The 24,539-nt window shown below is 42.1% G+C and overlaps 2 protein-coding genes across 2 annotated transcripts in view; one reads left to right on the top strand and one right to left on the bottom strand.

The window, feature by feature from the left end:
* loxhd1a (lipoxygenase homology PLAT domains 1a) overlaps positions 1–24,539 on the bottom strand; it is a gene marked incomplete at both ends in the record, with an annotated part of 84,273 nt that overhangs the window by 24,309 nt on the left and 35,425 nt on the right. The window contains 17 exons of the mRNA XM_084047521.1: positions 633–787; positions 1,617–1,779; positions 3,218–3,334; positions 4,178–4,359; positions 5,299–5,466; positions 5,831–5,959; positions 7,776–7,880; positions 8,887–9,044; positions 9,503–9,636; positions 10,215–10,366; positions 11,736–12,072; positions 13,377–13,537; positions 14,519–14,711; positions 16,263–16,459; positions 20,561–20,637; positions 23,154–23,338; positions 24,134–24,288. Coding sequence (XP_083903647.1) covers positions 633–787; positions 1,617–1,779; positions 3,218–3,334; positions 4,178–4,359; positions 5,299–5,466; positions 5,831–5,959; positions 7,776–7,880; positions 8,887–9,044; positions 9,503–9,636; positions 10,215–10,366; positions 11,736–12,072; positions 13,377–13,537; positions 14,519–14,711; positions 16,263–16,459; positions 20,561–20,637; positions 23,154–23,338; positions 24,134–24,288 — 2,768 coding nt within the window. The remainder of the gene's footprint in view (positions 1–632; positions 788–1,616; positions 1,780–3,217; positions 3,335–4,177; positions 4,360–5,298; positions 5,467–5,830; positions 5,960–7,775; positions 7,881–8,886; positions 9,045–9,502; positions 9,637–10,214; positions 10,367–11,735; positions 12,073–13,376; positions 13,538–14,518; positions 14,712–16,262; positions 16,460–20,560; positions 20,638–23,153; positions 23,339–24,133; positions 24,289–24,539) is intronic.
* The window catches only part of pdcl (phosducin-like), a 104,355-nt gene continuing 95,357 nt past the window's right edge, over positions 15,542–24,539 (top strand). Inside the window, exon 1 of the mRNA XM_084047573.1 lies at positions 15,542–15,660. The gene's annotated coding sequence lies outside the window, so the exon portion shown is untranslated. The remainder of the gene's footprint in view (positions 15,661–24,539) is intronic.

Here is a 24,539-nt window from a genome sequence, read left to right as displayed (position 1 = left end):
GTGTTTGGCACCCAATATGTTAATTGATCTAATTCATACATGGGCAACTGGCGGCCCGGGGGCCACATGCGGCCCCCACCTTCACTTAATGCGGCCGGCAGGTTAATATCAGAATACTGATATATTATTGATTTCAGCTGTTACAATTCCAAACATGCAAACATGACCCGCTTTAATTACTTCAGTCTACATTAGTAGCTTAATGACTAGTATTACATTTCTATTGTCTTTTTTATGTCTAATATATTTGTATTTAAGTTCATAAAGTTAACATAAGTATAACTAAATGCATTTGAAATTAAATACAATTTTGACTTTTCAGGATTCCCCCAAAAAAATAGCAAGAAAATAAAATCTGGAATCCAATTCAAAAACAGCCGATCTACAGGCTCAAAACGTGTCGAGCTGCGACGCGTTTTGAGCCTGTAGATCGGCTATTTTTGCTACTTTTGTGTGACATAGATTGGCCCAACAGTATATGCAATGTGGCCCTCTGGAGTGAGTGTGGAAATATAGTGGCCCTCTCCATCATCAAAGTTGCATCACCCCTGATGTAATTGTAACTCAGAGTGTAAAAGTGTACATTCGTTACACTCTCAGAGTTCAAACCAACAGTGAGTGTGTTCTCTTACAGATCCCCGGCCAAACTTGTTGACGGTGGTCTCTGACTTGTTGAGGATGCGTTCCCCGGTGTCTCCCTGGTTTCCGTAGAGGGTGAGGAAGACGGTGGCGTCGGTGCCCCCGCCGTAAACGTCGCCCGTCGTGACCGTCACGTTGTATATGAAAACTGGGGAAGGAGGGAGGGAGGGCACAGACAAGGTACAACTTACACAACATTTGTGAACGTCCTATATTCAAATTGGCTACTGGGAGAAGACACACGCACACCACACGTGTGTGTACTTTGTGTACTGTAAAACAGTGGTTCTCAAACTTTTTCATGTCAAGGACCATCTAATTGACACTTATTAGCCCGCAGACCCCAATTTGAAAAGATATGCCAGGGACCCCAATAAGAGAAGTTTTTTACTGCTCTAGCAGTGATTCTCAACCATTTTAATTTCAAGGACCCCCCAGTTTGACATGCATTAGGGCTACGGACCCCCATTTAATGGCATTTGTACCTCTGGGACCCCAATTCACATTGTAAAACCAATGTTAATTTAACTCTGAGAGAGTACAAATGGAACCAAATGGACCCGTTAGGGTCCATTTGGTTCCATTTGTACACTCTCAGAGTTACAGACCCATAAGGGTCCATTTGGTTCCATTTGTACACTCTCAGAGTTACATACACATAAGGGTCCATTTGGTTCCATTTGTACACTCTCAGAGTTACATACACATAAGGGTCCATTTGGTTCCATTTGTACACTCTCAGAGTTACAGACCCATAAGGGTCCATTTAGTTCCTGTCCATCATTTAGATGGGGACCCCCTGGAACCCCCTCAAGTACCCCAGGGCGTCCCCGGACCCCACTTTGAGAACCAATGCTGTAAAAGACGTGTTTATTGTTCATACATGAACGTGAGTGTAACTGAATTAGCCTGTGTGTGTGTGTGTGCGTGCATGCGTGCGTGCGTGCATGTGTGTGTGTGTGTGCATATGGACATACTCTCCAGTGCGTCTTCGACCTCGATCTCAGTGACCTTCAGGCTGCCGTCCTTTGACAGTTTCTCGGTGATGATGTCAGAGGGAACCAGCTCTCTCACTATCTCTCCATCGTCCTCTGACTTGGCCAGCCAGCATTCACACGGGAAGATGTTGGTTTCTGAACCCTGGAGAGAGGAGAGAGACACACGTTAAAGCAGTGGTTCTCAAACTTTTTCATGTCAAGGAAGGACCCCCTAATTGACACTTATTACCCCACGGACCCCCATTTGAAAAGATATGCCAGGGACCCCAATAAGAGAAGGTTTTTACGGCTCTAGCAGTGATTCTAAACCATTTTAATTTCAAGGACCCCCAGTTTGACATGCATTAGGGCTACGGACCCCCATTTAATGGCATTTCTATCTCTTGGACCCCAATTTATATTGTAAAATCTACACTCTCTCAGAGTTACAGACCAATAAGGGTCCATTTGGTGCCTAATCTATCAATTAGCTGGGGACCCCCTGGAACTCCCTCAAGGACCCCTGGGTGTCCCCGGACCCCACTTTGAGAACCAATGCGTTAAAGTACCACACTGTGCGTGCCTGCCTGCGTGCGTGCGTGCGCAATAAAGTAATTCAACCTTTTGGTGTAGAGAACACCTCCACCTGCTGACCAAAGACAGTATTGTTTTCTCTTTGTCAAAGGCAGGGGTCCTCAACGTTTTTCATGCCAAGGACCCCCTAGCTTAGAGAGATGAAGCAGGGACCCCCCACTACATATTGTATAAAATTGTGTTTTAGATTAAACTTTTTGTTGTTTACTTGGTCTGCTCTTTTTCCCCTCTACCCCCATACTTCTTTGCCAAAAATAGCCGATCTACATGTAGATCTGCAATTTTTGGCTAAAGTTCTCTCCAGAAAACGGATGCTAGGGTTCAAGTGGTTGAATCGTAATCACACAAAGATTTGGCGGACCCCCTGTAGTGACTCTGAGGACCCCCTGTTGACAAAAAATAATCAAAAATAAAATGAAAATTTTGTTTATCGATTATTTTATTTGAACAGATTTTTATTTTTAAATAATCAATTATTTTGATTAAGCCTTTAAGACCGGGAAGGCATCTGTCATTTTAAGATTTCTTTGGCTATTCAAAAATAGCAGATCTACGAGCTCATAGCCGCGCTATGAGCTCGTAGATCTGCTATTTGAATGCTATTTGAATAAACATTTTGTGCAAATATTTGAATATATATATTTTTAAGCGAACATTTTTAACTCAAATCTTTGCTTCTGGGGGATTCTACAAATATCTTCTAAATCCCAACAGTTTTTTGCTATCATCAGTGGTTCTCAAACCTTTTTCACGTCAAGGACCCCCGAAATGATATGTATTTTGGCCGTGGACCCCCATCTCAAAATATGTTGTTCCAGGGACCCCCCCCCTGAAGCAAAGATTTGAGTTAAAATGTGTCACATATTCAAAGATTTGCACACATTTTCACGATTTTTGAATAGCCAAAGAAATCTAAAAAAATGACACGCAGATGCGTCTAAATTGGTTGTTAACTGTTGCACCCCTACTGTGCTGCAGACTACTGTTGTTCATACATGGTACAGTACCTTCCCCTTCCTGAGAAGCCGTCTGATCTCCACTCGGTCCAGGTGCCATCCAGGGTTGGTGCCTCGGTTGTCATGTTCCATTCGAATCTTCTCAAACACATCGCCGATGTCCTCTAGCTGCACACAGAATAATTCAGTATGAAAAGCTTATAGCTTGGTACAGGGGCACATGCCAGTGGGCCAAGTGATTAATGCATTGACCACATAACTGCATAGTCCTATTCTTGTTCCTCTAGTATTTCCCCGTAAGACAAAAAATGTCTGCCCGAAAATAGCGGCATCTACGCCTTGTGAGCTTGTAGATCGGCTATTTTCTGCAGAATGGGGACACTGGATTTCAAGTGGTTAAAGTTGGCCAACACCTGCTCAAATACAGTATTTAAGACGATAAGCTAGTATTGACTCAGAGCCTTCCATTAGGCAGAGTAGGCAATTGCCTAGGGCGCCATGATGCTGGGGGTCACCCACCAAGCCTAGATTTGTTTTTCTTTTTTATCCTAACGCTATGGACCAGAGCTACTGTAGTTGCCTCCCATTCTCTCTCTCTCTCTAAGGCTCTCTAGCAGTGATTATCAACCATTTTAATTTCAAGGACCCCAGTTTGACATGCATTAGGGCTACGGACCCCCATTTAATGGTATTTATATCTCTGGGACCCCACTTCATGTTGTAAAATCAATGTTAATGTAACTCTGAGAGTGTACAAATGGAACCAAATGGACCCTAACGGGTCCATTTGGTTCCATTTGTACACTCTCAGAGTTAGAGACCCATATGGGTCCATTTGGTTCCTATCCATCATTTAGCTGGGGACCCCCTGGAACCCCCCCAAGTACTCCTGGGGGTCCCTGGACCCCACTTTGAGAACCAATGGCCTAGTTATTTGAATTTGTGAAATAGCCTCATTTAGGTTATATTATTAGGGCACCAAATTGCTCAGGGCCGGCACTGTCTTCGTACCTCGACAATGAACATGTCCTCGGCTCCTCTCTCAAAGTAAAGCTGTCTCTCTCTCTTGTTCACACACAGAAACTTCTGCTGGCTGCAGATTGCATTCCGTCCATAGAGGACGATGGACACGTCGGCGTCCGTCCCCGCTCCAAACTCATCACTGGTGTAGACTTTGATCTCGTAAGGCACGACTAAAAACATGAGGAAGACACAAGACAAACGAGTTATTATATTATGCACGTTAGATACTTGTTCTCCCAGTGTTCAGCATATACCGTAGCATGAATATTGTGGCTGTCAGGCAGAAACCTTGTATTTACAGATGATGGCATCGAACAAAAGTTATAAAAAAATAGCCGATCTACAAGCTCACAACGCCTACATAGAGTACAGAAGTCCTGACGTCACTCGTTCATCCCCTGGTTCGTAAAGTCATTTCTTTATGGAGAATAACATTGGGTCATCTTAGAATCGTCTCATATAAGAATTGTGGTCAAAAAATAAACAAACTGTCTCGGCGATATTGTCAGGGAGGAGGTTCTGTCATTGTTTATGATAGTCAGTCACTTATATTTGATACATGTTTGTCTGTTTCTTGTGAATGTTTAACTAATTCGTCGGAAGTAACATTAGCGTTTTCTCACCGTCAGTTGATGGTTCGTATCCATAAGAGTCAAACCATCATTCGTTTATTTTTGGAACACAGTTCTTATTTGATGCGATATTAAACACGTCTATGGGGATTCAGAACGGGGGGGGGGGACCGCGACCCAGGTAGGATGTGTAAATTACGTCAGACTTCGGTGCTCTATTGCGATACATTGTGAGCTTTGTAGATGAATAACTTTGTTGTTGTTGATTTTCACCTATAATAATGACATGCCCAAAATAGGGACACCAGGTTGAAAGTGGTTAAGTCTGTCGGGTTGTTAGGTTTTTATAAATAGGCCTATTTAAACAATGACAATGTAAACGTATTAACAAAAGCTTGTGACTAAATACTGCAGGTCTAATAACTACAGCAGATCCATTGGAACACAGGTCAATTTTTTCCATTTCTTAACTCATTCAAACCAAGACCCCCAGAAGTTGTAACAGAGTTAAAAATGTTCTTGAATAACCATACATACATGGTGTATAATACACTGTCTGCAGATGGTTAGGGAACAGGTCCCTGGCGATGGCTCCATCGTCTTCCCCCGTGTCCAGCCACCGACCGCACGGGAAGATTAACCTTCGGCCCAGAGACGGAGCGTCGATCTCCACCGAGTCCAGGAACCAGCCTGCTGATCCTCCTCCTGAGACATGGATGCAATGTTTACATCCATTTGTGTAGTACTGCATGTGTACAGTAAAAAACTCTATAGTCTTAATTGAATCCATTACAACCGATAACGCATCTGTGTAATTTTAAGATTTCTTTGGCTATTCAAAAATAGCAGATATACAAGCTCATAGAGCGGCACCGAGTGCCACGATATCTGCCGCAAATCTTTGAATATAAATAACTTTATTGCAATTCAAGATGTGATACCTCCAACCACTGCAGTTGGAGGTAACTCTAGGTATGTGTGTGTGTGTGTGTGTGTGTGTGTGTGTGTGTGTGTGTGTGTGTGTGTGGATTTAGTGGCAGATAAAATACAACAATGTATGTGTCTTTACCATCGTTGTCATGCCCAATGCGTATCTTCCTGAGTGGTCCGAGGTCCACAGCTTCCACGATGAATTCGTCCATCAAACCTCGCTCAAACTTATTCCTGTGAGTCTTTGAAGCCTTCATGGTTATTATGCCTGTTGATGCATCAGACTTATGAGAGTATGATATGGCAGTGTGTTTCCCAACCTGTGGTCTGCCCCCCATACAGTCTATGGTCCCCCACCACATTTTTAGCGGTGCCAACCGCTCTACACTTGACTTTGTCCGTATGTCCGTCCGTCCGTATCAGCACGGGATGATGAGCACGGGATTTTACACAGCTATAACTCCAGTTTGCAGCATGCCACCAAGTCCAAATATGGTATGTGGACTTAGACCACCAATAGGGACGAGCATGAATTGCTGAAGTTATCACAGCGGGGTCCAGGGACCCCCCGCGTATGTTCTGTCCGTCCGCCCGTTTAGGGCACGGGATTTAAAACAGCTATAACTCCAGGTTGAAGCCTGCCACCAAGTCCTAATTTGGTATGTGGACTTACACCACCAATAGGGACGAGCATGAATTTCTGAAGTTATCACAGCGGGGTCTAGGGACCCCCCGCGTATGTTATGTCCGTCCGCCCGTTTAGGGCACGGGATTTAAAACAGCTATAACTCCAGTTTGCAGCATGCCACCAAGTCCAAATTTGGTATGTGGACTTAGACCACCAATAGGGACCAGCATGAATTGCTGAAGCCCCGCCCCCTCTGTCTTCCCATTGGCTGGCCTTTAAACAGCCATAACTCACGTTCGCAGCATGCTACGGAGTACAAATTTTGTGCATGGACTAAAACCACCAATAGGGACGAACTGAAATGAGTTACGCCCCGCCCCAAAGGCACCGCTTCCTTCACACAGGGTGTGATTTTTTTAAAAACCGCAGTATTTTTAAGTGGTGAACATGTCTGAAAAACACAAGTGCACCAGAGTTGGGAGATGGAGATGAAAAGAGTTTGTCGACTACCTATTTTCACTGACGAAAACGAAATAAAAACCAAGCTACGGTGACTAAGACTAAATATATTGACAGTTTCGTCAACAAATAAAAACGAGACTAACATGTTAGTGAGGGATCTAGTGGAGAAGAGATCCAGTAGAACTAAAAGACAAGTTTTATGTTTGTTTGCGCTCGGGTGTTGCGCTCTGAAAATAGCAGATCTACAAGTGTAAAATCAGCCATTATGACGCCATCAAGGCACCGCCAACATACATTTTAGTCAACTAAATCAACTGTAGATTTAGTCGACTATAATCTTATGATATTTAGTCAACTAAAACTAGACTAACAGTAAAACATTTCAGATGACTAAAATATGACTAAAACTAAATGGAATTTGATTCAAAAGACTATGACTAAAACGGAATCAAAATTTGCTGTCAAAATCAGCACGTGTGTGCGTGCGTGTGTGCGTGCGTGCGTGCGTGTGTGTGAGGGCGGTCTCAGCTTTAAGTAAGAAGGAGAGGGGGGCTTCAAGGTAAAAAGGTTACTACTAACACTGCTAGATAATAAGGCATTATGCAATACATGCTGTATATAAATGCAAATGTTAGACCCTCCAGAAAAACGTGGGCAAAAATCCTTGAGTATGCGGGCTAAATCCCTTGATTTTGCGATGAAATATGCGTTTTTTTTTTGCAATTTTATGCAGAGAAATTGCGGGAAGTTGTGAAATATGCGGAAAGTTGTGAAATATGCGTCAATATGCAGAATATTGAAAAATGCAAAATATATGAAAATATTATGCGATGCGATGCGCATATTATGCGATGCAGCCTTTTAGAAAAAACGTTACCGCCGCATAATTATGCGTCATTTTGCTGATTATGCGGTAAAAAATGCGACCGCATAATCGCATTTTTCTGGAGAGTCTAAAATGTGATAAGAATGCATCAGTGTGTCCTTTTGTTACCTGTGTCATCCTTTTCGCCATACAGGGTCATGAACACGTTGGCGTCTGTGCCGCCATACTCCTTATCGCCCGTTGTTATCTTTATTGTGTACGTGGTGGACATGGCTGTGAACGAGAGAACATTGAGCACTCAATGACAATCACGTAAAGTCAACTATCGGGATTGCTCGATATTTCTTTGAATTATTTGTCAAGGATCTGAACATTTAACCCTTTAAGATCGGGAACGCATCTGTGTCATTTTTTGATTTATTTGGCTATTAAAAAAACAGCAGATATACAAGCTCATAGCGCAGCACCGAGTGCCGCGCTATGAGCTTGTAGACCTGCTATTTTTTTTGTTGAAAAATCGTGAAAATGTGTGCAAATATTTAGTTTGAACATATATATACTTTTTTAAAGCGAACGTTTTTAACTAAAATCTTTGCTTCTGGGGATTTTACAAATGTCTTCTAAATCCTAACAGTTTTTTTTTCCTAACTTTTTTTAATTTATTTTTTTACTTATGTTGCTGTATTATCAATGGTTTTCAAACTTTTTTCATGTCAAGGACCCCCAAAATATGTATTTGTCCCTCCCATCTAAAAATATTTTGTTCCAGGGACCCCCAGAAGCAAAGATTTGAGTTAAAAATCTATATAAAAGATTCACGATAATGCTTTTTAGCTCAAATCTAAAAATGACACAGATGCGTCCCAGGTCTTAACTCATTGAGTGCCAGAACTTTTTTATTTTTTTTAACGTTTTGTTTATTTGTTTTTGTTCTTTTACATACTCCTAGGTAGTACAATTGAGTGCCATAATTGCCAGATTTTTAAAAATATTATTTTGTCCCAGTGCCAGAGTTTTTTTCACAGAAAACAAAAAGTGCTTAGGAAGCGAGATACAGCCTTTTTCAGTTCTAAGTTAAACAAGGAGTTTTTTTTGTTTTTTTATGCTAATTTTTCAAAAACACGTGAAACACGTTAATGGCACCCAGCGCCATAGCGGTAAAAACACGTGAAACACGTTAATGGCACTCAGTGAGTTAATGGGTTAAAGTAAAAACAAGCGCCCCTCTTCCCCAAACCCTATGATTTGCAATAATACCCACATGACGCGTCTTTCTCACCTTTCTGCTCCAGACCAAGTGTAGCTGCCCCTGTGTCCTCATCATCCTCATCATCACCACCCTTCTTCATGAAGGCCTCATCCACAGGAACCAGCTCCCTGGCTAGCTGTCCATCGTCCTCATCGACAGCCAACCAGCGTTTACAAGGGAAGTAGTATCTAAAATAGCATTGTTGTAGTTTTTTATTCTATTATGAAGAAAAGACGTAATTTCAGGCTAGTTCTGTATAGTTTACAATAATACCAGGGTTCCGTAGTATTTTTAAATGAATGCAATTTAGTTTTTTTAAGAATGTAAGTCCTATCAACATCTTTTGTTTTACCAATGATTTAATTTTATTTTATTTTATTATTGATGGCATTTTTGACTCTTAAGACAAGTTAGTGGTCTTCATTTTGTATGAAATTCCCTGCTTTGATATGTGAAATGTAATGTCTCTTAATGTCTAGTGTCATAATTTGTGGTAAAAGGTCAACCTTGCAGTATAATGAATACAATATCTAAGGTGGATGGATGGATTGATGGATTGATTGGCTGATTGATTTACTTACTGAAGATGCAATATAATCCAAAACCAAACAGTTGGTGCATTGTTCTGTAACATCATTTAACGTACGTGGTTTCATCTTTCTGGTCCACTATCTCCACTCTGTCCAGGAACCAGCCAGCACTCGGCCCGCTGTTGTCATGACGGATCCTTAACTTCTGCAGAACCCCGAGTTCTACCGCCGTGACCTCAAAGATGTCCTCCTGGACAACACGGGGACAGGCCAAGCACAGAGAGTGAGGGCACGTCGGAAGTCATGAGAGCAGTGTCGATTTCGTTGACTAAAACTATGACAAAAAATGTTCATCGACTACCTTTTTTCACTGACGAAAACTAAGACTAAATATATTGACAATTTAGTCAACAAATAAAAACTAGACTAAAATGTTAGTGAGGGACTAGTGGAGAAGAGATCCAGTAGAACTAAAAGACAAGTCATTTTATGTTGCGCTCGGGTGTTGCGCTCTGAAAATAGCGTTGCGCTGCGACGCGTTGTGAGCTTGTAGATCGTCTATTTTCAACATGCAACCAAGTGTAAAACCAGCCATTATGACGCCATCAAGGCACCGCCAAAATACATTTTAGTCGACTAAATCAACTGTAGATTGAATCGACTAAAACTAGACAAAAACTAAAACATCTCAGATGACTAAAATATGACTAAAACTAAATGGAATTTGATTCAAAAGACTATGACTAAAACTAAATGAAACATTTTCTGTCAAAATCAACACTGCATGAGAGCCTGCTTCACTACGCGGTCCATACTACTGCAGCTCACCTGGCCTCTCTCAAACTTGTTGAGGTTGTTGGCCCTCCTGAGCTGTCTCTCTCCCGTGTCGCCCGTCTCCCCGTAGATGTCGATGTAAACGTTGGCGTCGGTCCCCGCCAGCCACATGGCCCCGGTGAACACATGGACCTCGTACAGGTTCACTGTGGACGCAACCAGAGTCATACGATTAAATTCACCAAAATGTACCGTACATGTCACGCTAGATTTTAATCTCGATATTTCAATCTCGTCGAGCGAGACTTCCGGTGGGGCGCATTCAAGACGATCACCTTGCATAGTGTTCTGTCACTATGAACGTCAAATCTCACCAAAAAACAAACAAAAAAAATGCAATTAAAATATGCGATCTAGCGCAAGGCCCATAGGCGCACGTTTTTAGCTGTGGAGGACCCGGGATGGAGTTATAACATTTTTCTACTGTACCATTCATCCTAGGATATCATAACATCATAGAAAATGTAAGAAAACGTTTCCTTTAATATGAGCATAAAATCAATATTTTAAATATGTTTTTTTTTGCACAGGCATTCCATAAATTCACACACATGACAAATGACATCAAACTTGCGATGGGCATTGCCCCTCCTGAGTAAAAGATGTTTGTAAAATAAATGCAATATTTAATGTGTTATAAATGTTCTATTTTAGTTATATTAAGGCAATTATAATGTATTAAAGCCAAAAAGTACATTTACTCAAGTACTAACTTTAGCTACTAGTTACTTTGTAGATTTTTATTGTTTTTACAAAACATACATTACCCACTTCAGCTCTATTTCAGTTATTTGAAAATAACAGATCTACAAGCTCACAATGCGTCGCATCGCGACGCATTGTGAGCTTGTAGATCTGTTATTTTCAAAATACATTTATACATTTGAAAACTTGCGAAATGGGACAATATTTTCATATATTTTGCATTTTTCAATATTCTGCATATTGACGCATATTTCACAACTTTTCGCTTATTTCACAACTTCCCGCAATTTCTCCGCATAAAATTGCAAAAAAAAACGCATATTTCATCGCAAAATCAAGGGATTTAGCCCGCATAATCAAGGATTTTTGCCCACGTTTTTCTGGAGGGTCTAACATTTGCATTTATATACAGTATGTATTGCATAATGCCTTATTATCTAGCAAGTACTGTACTTTGAAAACTTTAGCTACTAGTTACTTTGTAGATTTTTATTGTTTTTACAAAACATACATTACCCACTTCAGCTCTATTTCAGTTATTTGAAAATAACAGATCTACAAGCTCACAATGCGTCGCATCGCGACGCATTGTGAGCTTGTAGATCTGCTATTTTCAAAATACATTTATACATTTGAAAACTTGCGAAATGGGACATTCTGTATAATGAGTATTTTCGACTTTTGCTACTTTAAGCACATTTTGATACCAATACTTTTGTACTTTTACTCAAGTAAATGTTGAATTCCCGACTTTCACTTGTAACAGAGTATTTCTACATTGCAGTATTGATACTTTTATGCTCTCCTCACCTTCCAGGTCTTCTGAGTCGGAGGGCAGCAGCTCCACCCACAGCTCGCCGTCCTCCTCGTCCTTGGCCAGCCAGCGGGCACAGGGAAAGTGCATGGACGCCACCACCTCCTGCTCCACCTCAATGGTCTCGTACTGCTCCTCCTCCTCCTTTTTATTCTTCTTCTTCTTGTCCTTCTTCTTGTCTTTCTTGGTGTCCTCCTTCTTCACCTGGATCTGGACCATGCCCATGGTCAGCCACTTCACGTCCAGCGTCTCCAGGTACCATCCGTCGCCGATGCCGCTCCCGTCGTGGCCGATGCGGATCTTGTAGATTTTGCCCACGTCGAGGCCCTCGATCTATAGGTTATAAGCAGTGGTTCTCAAACTTTTTCATGTCAAGGACCCCCTAATTGACACTTATTACCCCGCGGACCCCCATTTGAAAAGATAAGCCAGGGACCCCAATAAGAGAAGGTTTTTACGGCTCTCTAGCAGTGATTCTCAACCATTTTAATTTCAAGGACCCCCAGTTTGACATGCATACAGGCTACTGACCCCCATTTAATGGCATTTATACCTCTGGGACCCCAATTCACATTGTAAAACCAATGTTAATTTAAAGGGGCTACACCATGAATTAAAAAAAAATATATTATATATAAATATTGCCCCCTAATACGTTTTAAACAGGTTGTAAGCCTAAAAAACATCCAGATATTTTTTCTCACAATCTGACTGTCTGTCATTCCAAGCTTTTTCAGCTGCAATACCAAAACGTCCTATTGGGCAGGGGGGAGCTACTGAGCAATTCTGTCTGGCCATCATCAATGCAAAATCAGGGCAAGTGACATCACTTGCCCTGCCATTCTGAAATAGCCTGTTCAGACACGCCCATTCAGGAAATCCATGAAATGAGCATGAATGACTGAATGTTAAAGAAATATATTTTGTTGGGTACAAGAGACACTGGGGAGCCCAAAAAATACTAAAAACCTAAAAAAAAATGAAATTCATGGTGTAGCCCCTTTAACTCTGAGAGTGTCCAAATGGAACCAAATGGACCCGTTAGGGTCCATTTGGTTCCATTTGTACACTCGGGTCCATTTGGTTCCTGTCCATCATTTAGCTGGGGACCCCCTGGAACCCCCTCAAGTACCCCTGGGGGCCCCCGGACCCCACTTTGAGAACCAATGGGTTATAAGAAGCAGTGTTGATTTCTGTCCACTAAAACTATGACGAAAAATGTTCGTCGACTACCTTTTTTCCAGTGACGAAAACAAAATAAAAACTAAACTAGATAAAGTGCTCCTCGGAGCGCTATACGTTATTTGGCACGTTATTGTGGCCTCTTGGTGGCGCTATAATAGGCCAATGTGAACAGGGTGCCATTTCTTCTTAGGCCTTTCACGGCAATGGGACACTGCATTCATGATTTGAGGCATTTTGTTCGGAAAATGTGTTTTGCTAAATTAGACCTGCTGGTGGCGCTATAACAGGCCAATGTGAAAAGGGTGGCATTTCTTCCTCGGCCTAGAGGGAATGTGGGTGTGAAACGGACACACGGAGGGACGGACATAAAAAACAAAACATACTCTCTCGCCATGCCTTTGTCCCCCGGACCCCACTTTGAGAACCCCTGGTTTAGACATTATGAGACGGACCTTGAAAATCTCCGTGGTTCCACGTTCGTAGTTGTTGGAGCGGCTCTGGAGGGACATGACCTCGGTTTTACCGTGTTCCCCATAGATCTGACAGTACACGTTGGCGTTGGTGCCAGCATTGCGGCGGTTCCCAGTGACCACGTGCATTTCGTAGAGTATCGCTGTGGGAAAGAGTCACAGGGGAGTGTTGTGTTGTATAATATAGCATTGAACACTGAGTTTAAGGGTGCAACAGTTCAGTGGCGTCAGTTCAGCAAAAGCTAGGGTATGGCAACATGCACGCGACCTCATGCACGCGCGCGCAGCGCGCGTGCATGAGGTCATCCCCGCACGCGCGCGAAATTTTTGTGCGGTTCTGGGCGGTTTGGGTTCGTTTTTTTTCAGTTTTTGGTTACTTTATTTCGGTTTTAGGGTTAGGATTCGGGTTAGGTTAGAGTTATGTTATTTAATTCTTATTTTTGCCTGATTTTCCCGATTCATTATCAAAAAAGTACTTCTTTTTTTTTTCTCCCCTGGAGCCAGGGTATGGCAGCTGCAATAGCCTGCCATACCCAATTGACGCCCCTGCAACAGTTCATCGAACTAATCAAAAATCTATCATAGAAATAATAGATTTTAATAAAGTATTTAAAGTATTTTATGGGGGAAAATTTGGTCAATTAATAAAACAATTCAGAAATTTAAATTTAAATGTTCAAAATCTCTCAAAAATACAAAACATTACCGATCTACAAGCTCACAACGCGACACTTTGTGAATCAATTTCCTACACTATAAAAAAAAAATCATTTGAATTTCTTTCACTTCGATTCATTGATAGTTATAATACGTTACAAACGTGGTTAAAATTCGTTATACATGATTATAAACATTTATAACGAGCATTATGATGCCTTAAGGGCATTATAATGCATTATAGATGAGCTTATAAATATTTTTCGATGCAGTTACTATATCGTTACACCTCTATTATAAAGCATTATAGAGGCGACCTTCATAGAAAGTGTTACCAAAAATGTAAATGAATATGAAAAAACACCCTTCTTGATTTTCAGTTAATCAATAAAAGACCAATAATCGATGGTTGCAGCCCCTAACAGAGTGTTATTTTAGTCACATCATGGTATATTATGATTATTTACTTTGTTCAACGTCCACCACCTCGCTGGGGTAGATCTCGATCTCCACCTTCCCGTCGGCCTCGTCCTTACAGAGCCAGCGGTGGCTGGGGAACATGTAGCGTTTCCCGTGGACCGGCACGGTGATCTGCACGTTGTCCAGGAACCAGCCGGCGCTCAGACCCTCGTTGGTGTGGCCAATGAGCATACGGTTAATCTGTGATCACAACGGAAGTGAATGCAGTACAAATTGTCAGTGGTGGAAAAAGTACTCACATTTCTTACTTAAGTTAAAGCAGTGGTTCTCAAACTTTTTCATGTCAAGGACCCCCAAAATGATATGTATTTGGCCGCCGACCCCCATCTCAAAATATTTTGTCCAGGGACCCCCAGAAGCAAAGATTTGAGTTACAAATGTTGGCTTTAAAAATATATATATTCAAAGATTTGCAAAAAAAAAAATCGCAATTTTTCAAAAATAGTAGATCTACAAGCTCATAGTGCGGCACTCGGTGCCGCGCTATGAGCTTGTATATCTGCTATTTTTGAATAGCCAAAGTATAAAGGTTTAAAATTATTGTGATGCTATATTAACACATTTTGCTGGGGACCCCCTGGAACCCCCCCCTGGGGGTCCCCGGACTCCACTTTGAGAACCAATGCGTTAAAGTATCAATACTGCAATATAGAAATACTCTGTTACAAGTAAAAGTCCGGAATTCAAAATGTACTTGAGCGAAAGTACAAACGTATTGGCATCATAATGTACTTAAAGTACCAAAAGTAAAATTATGCAGAAATGTCCCATTTCACGTTTTCAAATGTATAAACATCTTTCAAAAATAGGAGATCAACATTGTGAGCTTGTAGATCGCCTCAAATAGCCGTAGGTCGGCTTCAAATGGCCGAAATGTGTATATAGGGCTGAATTGGTTAACGTACTGTATGTTTTGTAATACTAATCAAAATCTTCAAAGTAACTATATTAACTAAAGTTTTCAAATAATTGCAGTGGAGTAAAAGTACAATATTTGACTCTGAGATGTAGTGGAGTAGAAGTAAAAGTATTGGAAATTGGAAATACTCAAGTAAAGTATAAATACCTCAAAATTGTACTTAAGTACAGTACTTGAGTAAATGTACTTAGTTACTTTCCCTCACTGATTGTATCCCTCTCCCCCCCATGCCCTAAGCCTTTTCATACAAGCAACACAACCCCAAAAACCTTGTCATCATCACATGATCCACACACACAGAGAGAGAGAGAGAGATGGAGGGAAATAGGCCATGCCTCCTGGCAGAAATGTTGCGCTCTAATTCAGCCCAACCTTTCCAGCATGTTTGCATTGTAACTCAGCGGTTCTCCAACTTTTTCATGTCAAGGACCCCCTAATTGACACTTATTACCCCGCGGACCCCCATTTGAAAAGATAAGCCAGGGACCCCAATAAGAGAAGGTTTTTACGGCTCTCTAGCAGTGATTCTCAACCATTTTAATTTCAAGGACCCCCAGTTTGACATGCATTAGGCTACAGACCCCCATTTGATGGCATTTATACCTCTGGGACCCCAATTCACATTGTAAAACCAATGTTAATTTAACTCTGAGAGAGTACAAATGTACACTCTCAGAGTTACAGACCCATAAGGGTCCATTTGGTTCCTGTCCATCATTTAGCTGGGGACCCCCTGGAACCCCCTCAAGTACCCCTGGGGGTCCCCGGACCCCACTTTGAGAACCAATGTTGTAACTTATGAGGAAACATACATTTCCGATGTCAGCGGTCTCGGCTATGAAAGTGTCCGTCTGTCCGTCCTCGTAGTAGTTTCCCAGGTCGTTTGCTGAGACCACCAGCATCATTCTGCAGGTGTCCCCCTTGTCCCCGTACAGCTTGACGAACACCCTGGAGTCAGAGCTGGCTCCGGGGACGTCGCCCGTCTTGATGGCGATCCAATAGTTGACGTCTGAAGAGAAATGGAACTGCATGAATTTCATGAAATAAAATGGTAATAAAAAGGTAACCACAAAATGTCACCAGGCCTTCACAAGGAGCAGGAAGCGAATATTATAATAATAATAATAATAGTATTAATAATAATAATAATTGACTGTATATTATAAGTGTCAGGTAGAACACCTTGTACTGTACGTCCAAAATTATTAAAGGACGACTTCACCGATTTTCAACCTATCTTCATAATATAATAATTGGTCCTCAATTGTTTTTTTCTACTCGGTCTGTGTCTCAGAGGAGGGCTGTGGACAGTTCAGAGTCCCGTCTACCAGTGACATCATCAATAGGGAATCCAATCTAATAGAAACTGCAGGCTTTCTATTCCTGGAAAGTTGCGATGCAATAAAAGAAGCCATTGTTCTCATGTTAATAAAAATCTAAATAAAAAATGTGAAATCTTGTTGGAAAAAAAGATCATGCCTAATGATGATGTCACTGGTAGACAGGTTTCTGGACTGTCCACAGCCTCATATGAGACACAGACCAAGTAGAAAACAATGGTACCATTTTATCATGAGTATTAGTGAGGACCAATTATATGAAGATAGGTTGAAAATCGGTGAAGTCGTCCTTTAATGTTATTTTCTTTTTTTCCTCTTTTTGAGTGGTGCCAACCACTCCTACATTTGACTTTGTCCATGTGTCCGTATGTCCGTCCGTATGTCCGTCCGTCCGTATGTACGTCTGTATGTTTGAGCACGGCTTCACGCTTCACGTGACACGTGACAATATGTTGTCACGTGTCACGTGACAACACATACCATTAGTATATCAAGAGCATTAGTATGGACCAATTATATGAAGATGGGTGACGTCGTCCTTTAACAATTTGCATTACATTAAGGAATTTAATAGACTTGATTATATTTGAATCAAGTCTATTATACTATATATATATATATATATATATATATATATACAGTATATATATTATATTATGTCCAGAAGCGACGGACGGTATCGCGACGTTGGCGAGTCGCTTGCTGCGCGTGTCTTCTTTCCTTGGGGTTCTTCTGGGTCAGGCGTCTCAGTGTATCATCTCCTCTACTTGCTGATGTCGCATCGTTATTGACTCTTGTTTGGTGCCTACATCAAAATAACGCTCTTTGTAGCGGGGGTCTAGGATCGTTGCCAAGTAGTACGATGGCTCAGTGAAAACTCAAATATGTCAGTCACATACGCCATACCCTAGGTGGGGTTGGTGAAAGGGCCTTCCTGTGTGGAGTTTGCATGTTCTCCCCGTGTCCCCTATGGTAGGTACCCTCACACATAAAAACATGCAGAAATCCTGGTCTCTATACTGCTAGGAACTGGTTGGACACGTGTTCCTTCCACGCGCTATGTCCTACCGGGGAAACTCCCCCCCCTGTCAGGTGATAAGAAGCGGCCTGCTCACTCCTCATGCATTGAAGGAAGCATGAGCTCAGTTCGGGGTTCTCCCCAGGCTGGCAGAGGGAGAGTAGCACCCAGGATTATAAGCTTAGGCAATTGACACTGTGTGAAAGAAATGGGTTACAAAAATCGTGGGATAAAAAAATGTAATAAAAACTGTCAGTCACCACTTCTAGTAGCTTCTTTGAGGTGCCAACCCCACTGTCTTGCTTAGGAAACGTTTTAGTGCTACAACTGGTGGAATCATGTCGGCTGCAAGTAGCCAAATAAGAACTTATCTTTCTGGTTATAAAAGTTTGTAGGATATTAGACATTTAAAAACAAATCACTTGTTAGAAAGAGGAAGTCAATAGCTTCCTCTTTCGCGAGGCGTTGTGAGCTTGTAGATCTGCTATTTTTGGCTAAAGTTCTCCTCTGAAAAGGGATGCTAGGTTTCGAGTGGTTATGGTAAAAAGAAAAATCATATCACGTAAAGATTTGGCGGACCCCCTGTAGTAACTCTGAGGACCCCCTAGGGGCCCCGGACCCCCTGTTGAAGACCCCTGCTGTAAACTGAAAAAAAAAAACTTTTTTTTTCTTTTTTTCAAAAGGGCACTTCTGGTCAAGAGGGCAAAGGGCAGGTGCTCTAGCACCACCTAGAGTCTATCTGTGCACGTCCCTGACCCACGTCACTTTCTGGGGCTGGTTGTCACATCAACTGACTACAATAGTGGTCTTCTTTTTTGTTGCTGTTGGTAGTCATGGCTGCCAGTTCCCACCTGATGTCGTGTGGGAGTTCCGACGTCTCCAGACCGTACTGAACAACCGCTCGCTTGCATAAGGTCTTCAGACTAGGACTCAAGTCCAAGATGTAGAGGTCATCACGTGAGATAAATCCGAAGAAGACGATGCGATCTCCCACCATGCAACAGCACATCTTAAAGAACAAACGGGGGCCTTCCCACTTGAGCTCAACCTTCTTCCAGCAGAAGGTGTCTGGGTTGAATTTCCACAGATCATGTAAGCGTGGGCCTTCACCACCACATATGTACAGCTCTCCATTGTAGGCAAAGGCTGAATGACCACAGCGTGCTTCTGGAAGAAGCTGTGCAGAAGGCGTGCTCAGCCAGCAGTCAGTCTCTGTGTCAAACACTCTGATTGTATTGTAGTGGGCCATGCCGCTTCCGAGGGGCGGGTGGGGCGGGTACGTTCGGCCCCCAAATACAAACATCTTTGTCCCAATGATGGTGGCGGAGTCATACTGGGAAAAGGGTGGCGGAGTGCCTCTGGCGTTTATTAAAGACCAGACCATCGTGGTGGTGTCCAACTTATAGATGTCATATAGACTGTCATATGTCTGCCAGACCAACCCTCCATAGACATACATGACCTTCCCCAAGACACAGGCTGAGTTAGTCCCCCACGCCTCCTGAACAGACATCCCAGACGTCTTCGGCTTGAACCATCTGTGGGTGTCGACATTGAACACATACAGCCCCATACGGTACCTAAACCCACCCCAGACGTAGATGATATCTTCTATAAGCACAGCTGTGTGGTCCATAGTGAGCCCGTATTCGCGTTCACTTCTTCCAGTCGTCACTGGGGGCAACTGCATCCAGCGTAAAGACACAGTGTTGAAGACATGTACACAAAGCTGATCCATATCGCTGCAACGGCCACTTGAAAAGGTGTACACCTTGTTCCCCACGGCAACAGCGGTTGCATCATAGTGTACTTTTGGCCTTCCTTTCACACTGTGATGTACACTCCAGCAGAACATTTCAAACACAAGGTTGGATCTCGTGAGACTGTCCCTCTAACACGATGCGGTCCTAATGTGTACACTATCACTTATGTTCTTTCAGTGGCACAAATGCCACATAAAGCTTGGCCAATCCACAAAGCCGTTAAGGTCGGGTTGACCAATCAACAAAGCCGATTACTGTAGATCTCCCTAATATGGTGAATTGAATTCAATCGCCTGGGACACACAGGAGGCAGTCTGTTCAGCAGACACACAAAACTTTTTGTTTTAAAGGACATGGTTCCTATGATGTCATTGTGCAATGTTATTGCGTGATGACATCGTTACATAGATTAACCAATTATGGCGTTACTCCAACTGACAGCCGTCTGGAAGATCATAGGACCACTTTAGAAACAAGTCCCCAGGACTTTTTTTTAAATGTTTCAATATAAGGGTTCTTAGGCAGGGAAAGGTACAATACATAATTCTTCTTTTATACATACGTACAGACAAACAAACATACAAACAGGTACAGGACTTCGCACCTGTATATCTGCTATTTTTTAATAGCCAAAGTATAAAAGGTTAACTCCACAAACTCTTGTTAATACTTTCCGTTGGTTAAATATTTATAAAACCCACAGACACACTATAACCACTTTCAACCTGGTGTCCCTATTTTGGGCATGTCAAACTTTTTAAACATCTTCCAAATTTGCAGAAATAGCAGATCTACAGTACAAGCTCACAACGCAACACAATGTGACACATTGTGATCTTGTAGATCGCCAATTTCCGTGACTTTGTCCGACATACAGCGACGTAGGGCCTTCGTTTATGAAAACAAACAAAAGGTTGAAGATACAAGGTTTCTACCCGACAGAGATGAGACGTCTCTCTTTCCTTCCTTTTTGAGCACGCTTTACTCACTGAAGAGGCGAAGACCGTCTCCATCTGGAACCAACTCACGGACGATCTGACCATCGTCTTCGTTGCGGTCCAACCACCTGCAGAGACATGGTAATAATAGGTCCATTAACTGCATGAAACTACACTGTAAAATCCTGAGGGTTCATTTAGACTCTCTAAGGGTGTATAAATGCAACCAAATGGATTTGCACACTCTCAGATTTATAAATGGATAAATTAACACAGAGGAACACAGATATAAACAGCCCAGATTAGAGCCTGGGTCTGCCTGACGTTTCCTGACTCTTTGTGTCTCCATACGGAACCGCTGCCGGTCACCAAATTATTGGCTTAGGAATGGGACGAAAACAAAAAAATATCCATAATTTCAGTCTCCATGGTGTGAGTAATCGATAGTGGTAGTGGTGTGAGTTTTTGGGTGAACTATCCCTTTAAGGGGGATGCCACTGTCGCAAAAATTGCTTGCTCAGGACGGGACAATGTCAGGTCTCTGCTCCATATGTAAAGTGTCTTGAGACAACTTGTTATTTGGCACTATAGGCTATAATACAAAAGAATTTAATTGTGATTGTATAGTCCATCTTATAGAAACGTCAAGAACCTTCATTCATTCAAATTCTTTTTTTTCTAAATTTTTATCCCACGATTTTTGCAACCCATTTTTTCACCCAGTGCCAATTGTCTATGTAATCCTGGGCGCTACACTCCCTCTGCCAGCCTAAGGAGAGCCTAGAGCCGAGCTCATGCCTCCTTCAATGCATGAGAGCTAGCGAGCCGCTTCTTGTCACCCGACAGGGGGGAGGTTCCCTGGTTAGACGTAGCGCGTGGAAGGAACACGTTATTCCAACCAGTTCCTTTCCCCTCCATCAGGCGCCCCGGCTGATCAGGGGGAGGCAGTATAGAGACCAGGATTACTGCATGTTTTTGTGAGGGTATTAAATACCCTAGGAGACACTGGGAGAACATGCAAACTCCACACAGAGTAGGCCCTTTCGCCAACCCCACCTAGGGTATGGGCACTGATGACGCGGAGGAGAGAACACGTCCCCAGCGCCCACAGCGTCCCCGGCGGGAATCAAACCCAGAACCTTCTGTGAGGCAACAGCGCTACCGACTGCATTCGTTCAAATTTTAATGACTGAAAAAAGAGCATTACTGTCTCTGGTGACAAAGCAGAGGTTCCCTTCCAGGTGTAACCTGGCACCGTGCGGCTCAGCGTGCGTGTTCTTTAGCTCCACTTACTGACAGACAGACAGACAGACAGGGAGCTGGCTAACCACAGACAGTGTATTTAGTCCCTATTTGTAACCAGACTCTGCTCCATCAACTCCCTAACTACTTAAGCACCGGCCACATGGAGAACAACCAAGGGTCAACAAACACTCCATGAGCTGCAGGTGAAATTCATTCTCATAGTGTACAGCAAGGTCTTAGTCTTTTTTTTAACCCTTTAAGACCGGGAACGCATCTGTGATCATTTTAAGATTTCTTTGGGCTATTCAAAAATAGCAGATCTACAAGCTCATAGATCTACAAGCTACGAGCTTGCTATTTTTGAAAAATCGTGAACATTTGTGCAAATCTTTGAATATATATATTTTTAAAGCAAACATTTGTAACTCAATTCTTTGCTTCTGGGGGATTCTGCTAATGTCTTCTAAATCCTAACAGCTTTGAAAAAAAATGATGTTGCTGTAATCAGTGGTTCTCAAACTTTTTCATGTCAAGGACCCCCAAAATTATGATTATGAATTTTGGCCACGGACCCCCATCTCAAAATATTTTGTTCCAGGGACCCCCCAGAAGTTGTAACAGAGTTAACAGAAGAAAATATATATCTAAGATTTGTACACATGTTCACGATTTTTCAAAAAATAGCAGATCTACAAGCTCATATCTATGAGCTTGTAGATCTGCTATTTTTGAATAGCCAAAGAAATCTTAAAATGGCACAGATGCGTTCTCGGTCTGAAAGGGTTAAGCGACTGGCTTACACTTGAGGTTCCACCTGTTCAGTCTGAACTGGGAAAATCTGCTTTGTGCTTTGATGCTCCTATTTCATGGAACACTCTACAACTCACGCTAAAAAATAATGCCCCAATATCCTACAAGTTTTCAAAAGTATAAAATGTATAAAAATCTTTTGAAGATAGCAGATCTACAAGCTCACAACGCGTCGCATCGCAACACGTTGTGAGCTTGTCGATCGGCTATTTTCAAATAGCCAAAGTTTAAATGGGGCTGTGGTTACTGTATGCTTTGTAATAATAATCTAAAATCTACAAAGTAACTAGTAACTAAAGTTTTCAAATAATTGTAGTGGAGTAAAAGTACAATATTTGCCTCTGAGATGTAGTGGAGTAGAAGTAAAAGTATAGACAATTGGACATACTCCGGTAAAGTAAAAGTACCTCAAACTTTTACTTCAGTACAGTACTTGAGTACATGTACTTCGTTACTTTCCACCACTTTAGTCGACTAAATATCAAAATCTTAGTCTTAGTCAACAAAAAGAACACTGATAGGTGATGGTTCATATTCCTCTTCAAACAACAGAACGAGCATGCCAGTGATTGGTCGTTTTTGTCATCACACGTTATATGAAATATTGCCTTTCCTGTCGCAAGGGAACACAATGGCTGCAGATTCTGGCTGGCCCTCTTCCCTGACCATCACCTTGTCCAGGTACCAACCACAGCCTCCGCCGCGGCCGTCGTGGCCCACGCGGACCCTGCGCACCTGGCCCAGGACCACCGCCTCAATCAGGAACTCATCGTGCTATACGAAAACATAAAGTCATATTATGTCATCAAAGGTCCACCTTTTCAGACATAAGAAAAGAAAAAAAAAATCCCACATTTTCCGAAATTGTAAATAATGATTTGGAAAACACAGGACATATGATGTCAAAGCATTGGTTCTCAAAGTGGGGTCCGGGGGCCACAGGGGGTTCCCAGCAAAATGAGTTTATTTTGCAGTTAATTCAGTTTAACCACTTGAGCCCGATATACGTTCAGGCATGCAAACAGCCCAAGGTGAAACTTTTTTTTTTTTGGGGTCAGGTGTCACACAATTGCCCTATTTGGATTCAAAACGGCTATTGTAGCTGAAAAGCTACAAGTTTGCATGTCTGTACGTTGGCTATTTGAAAATAACCGATCTACAAGCTCACAACGCGTCGCTTTGCGACACGTTGTGAGCTTGTAGATCGGCTATTTTCCAAAAGAATCTTGCAAAAATGTTTAACATTTTGAAAAATCTTGTATGGGGGGTCCCTGGCACAAAATATTTTCAGATGGGGGTCCGCGGCCAAATACACATCAATTTGGGGGTCCTTGACATGAAAAGGTTTGAGAACCACAGTGTTAAATTATTGGCTTAGGAATGCAACAAAAACAAATTCTCCATGAATTCAAGGCTTTATGGGGTGTGTAATTGATTGAAAATAAGTCATTTTTTGGGTGAACTACTCCTTTACTATAGGAGAACAATCCCCAAAACAAGTATTATTCCTATTATTCATCATCAAAGTCATCAAAATGATTATTCTCTCATGAATCAGGTAGTACTCACGTTGCCCTTTTCAAACTTGTTGGCGTTGTTTTTGCACTTGAACATGAGTCTGTCTCCTGTGTCACCCAGGTCACCGATGACATTGACACTGACACTGGCGTCGGTGCCACTCCCACTGATGGTGCCGGTGCAGATGGTGATCATGTACTTTATCACTGAGACGGACGGAAGCAGAGAAGAACAACTCTTTTAGAACATTCTATATGGCATAAAATGACTCAAAACAATATCACATAAAGCACTGTCTGTTTCCCAACCAGAGGTTGCAAACAGAGGCAGAATCTATGAAATGTAAATCAAAAAAAAAATCTGAAAGTTACTCAAGTAGTGATGTTAAATGTTATGAGCTTGTAGATCAACTATTTTTCGATATTACGAGAAGTATATAGGGCTGAAGTGGTTAACA

Source organism: Gymnoscopelus microlampas (genome assembly GCF_963454915.1).
Source record: "Gymnoscopelus microlampas genome assembly, chromosome: 21".
In the NCBI taxonomy this organism is placed as follows: domain Eukaryota; kingdom Metazoa; phylum Chordata; class Actinopteri; order Myctophiformes; family Myctophidae; genus Gymnoscopelus; species Gymnoscopelus microlampas.
Note: the sequence above shows the minus strand (reverse complement) of the source record. Positions and strands in the feature narration are given on the sequence as shown.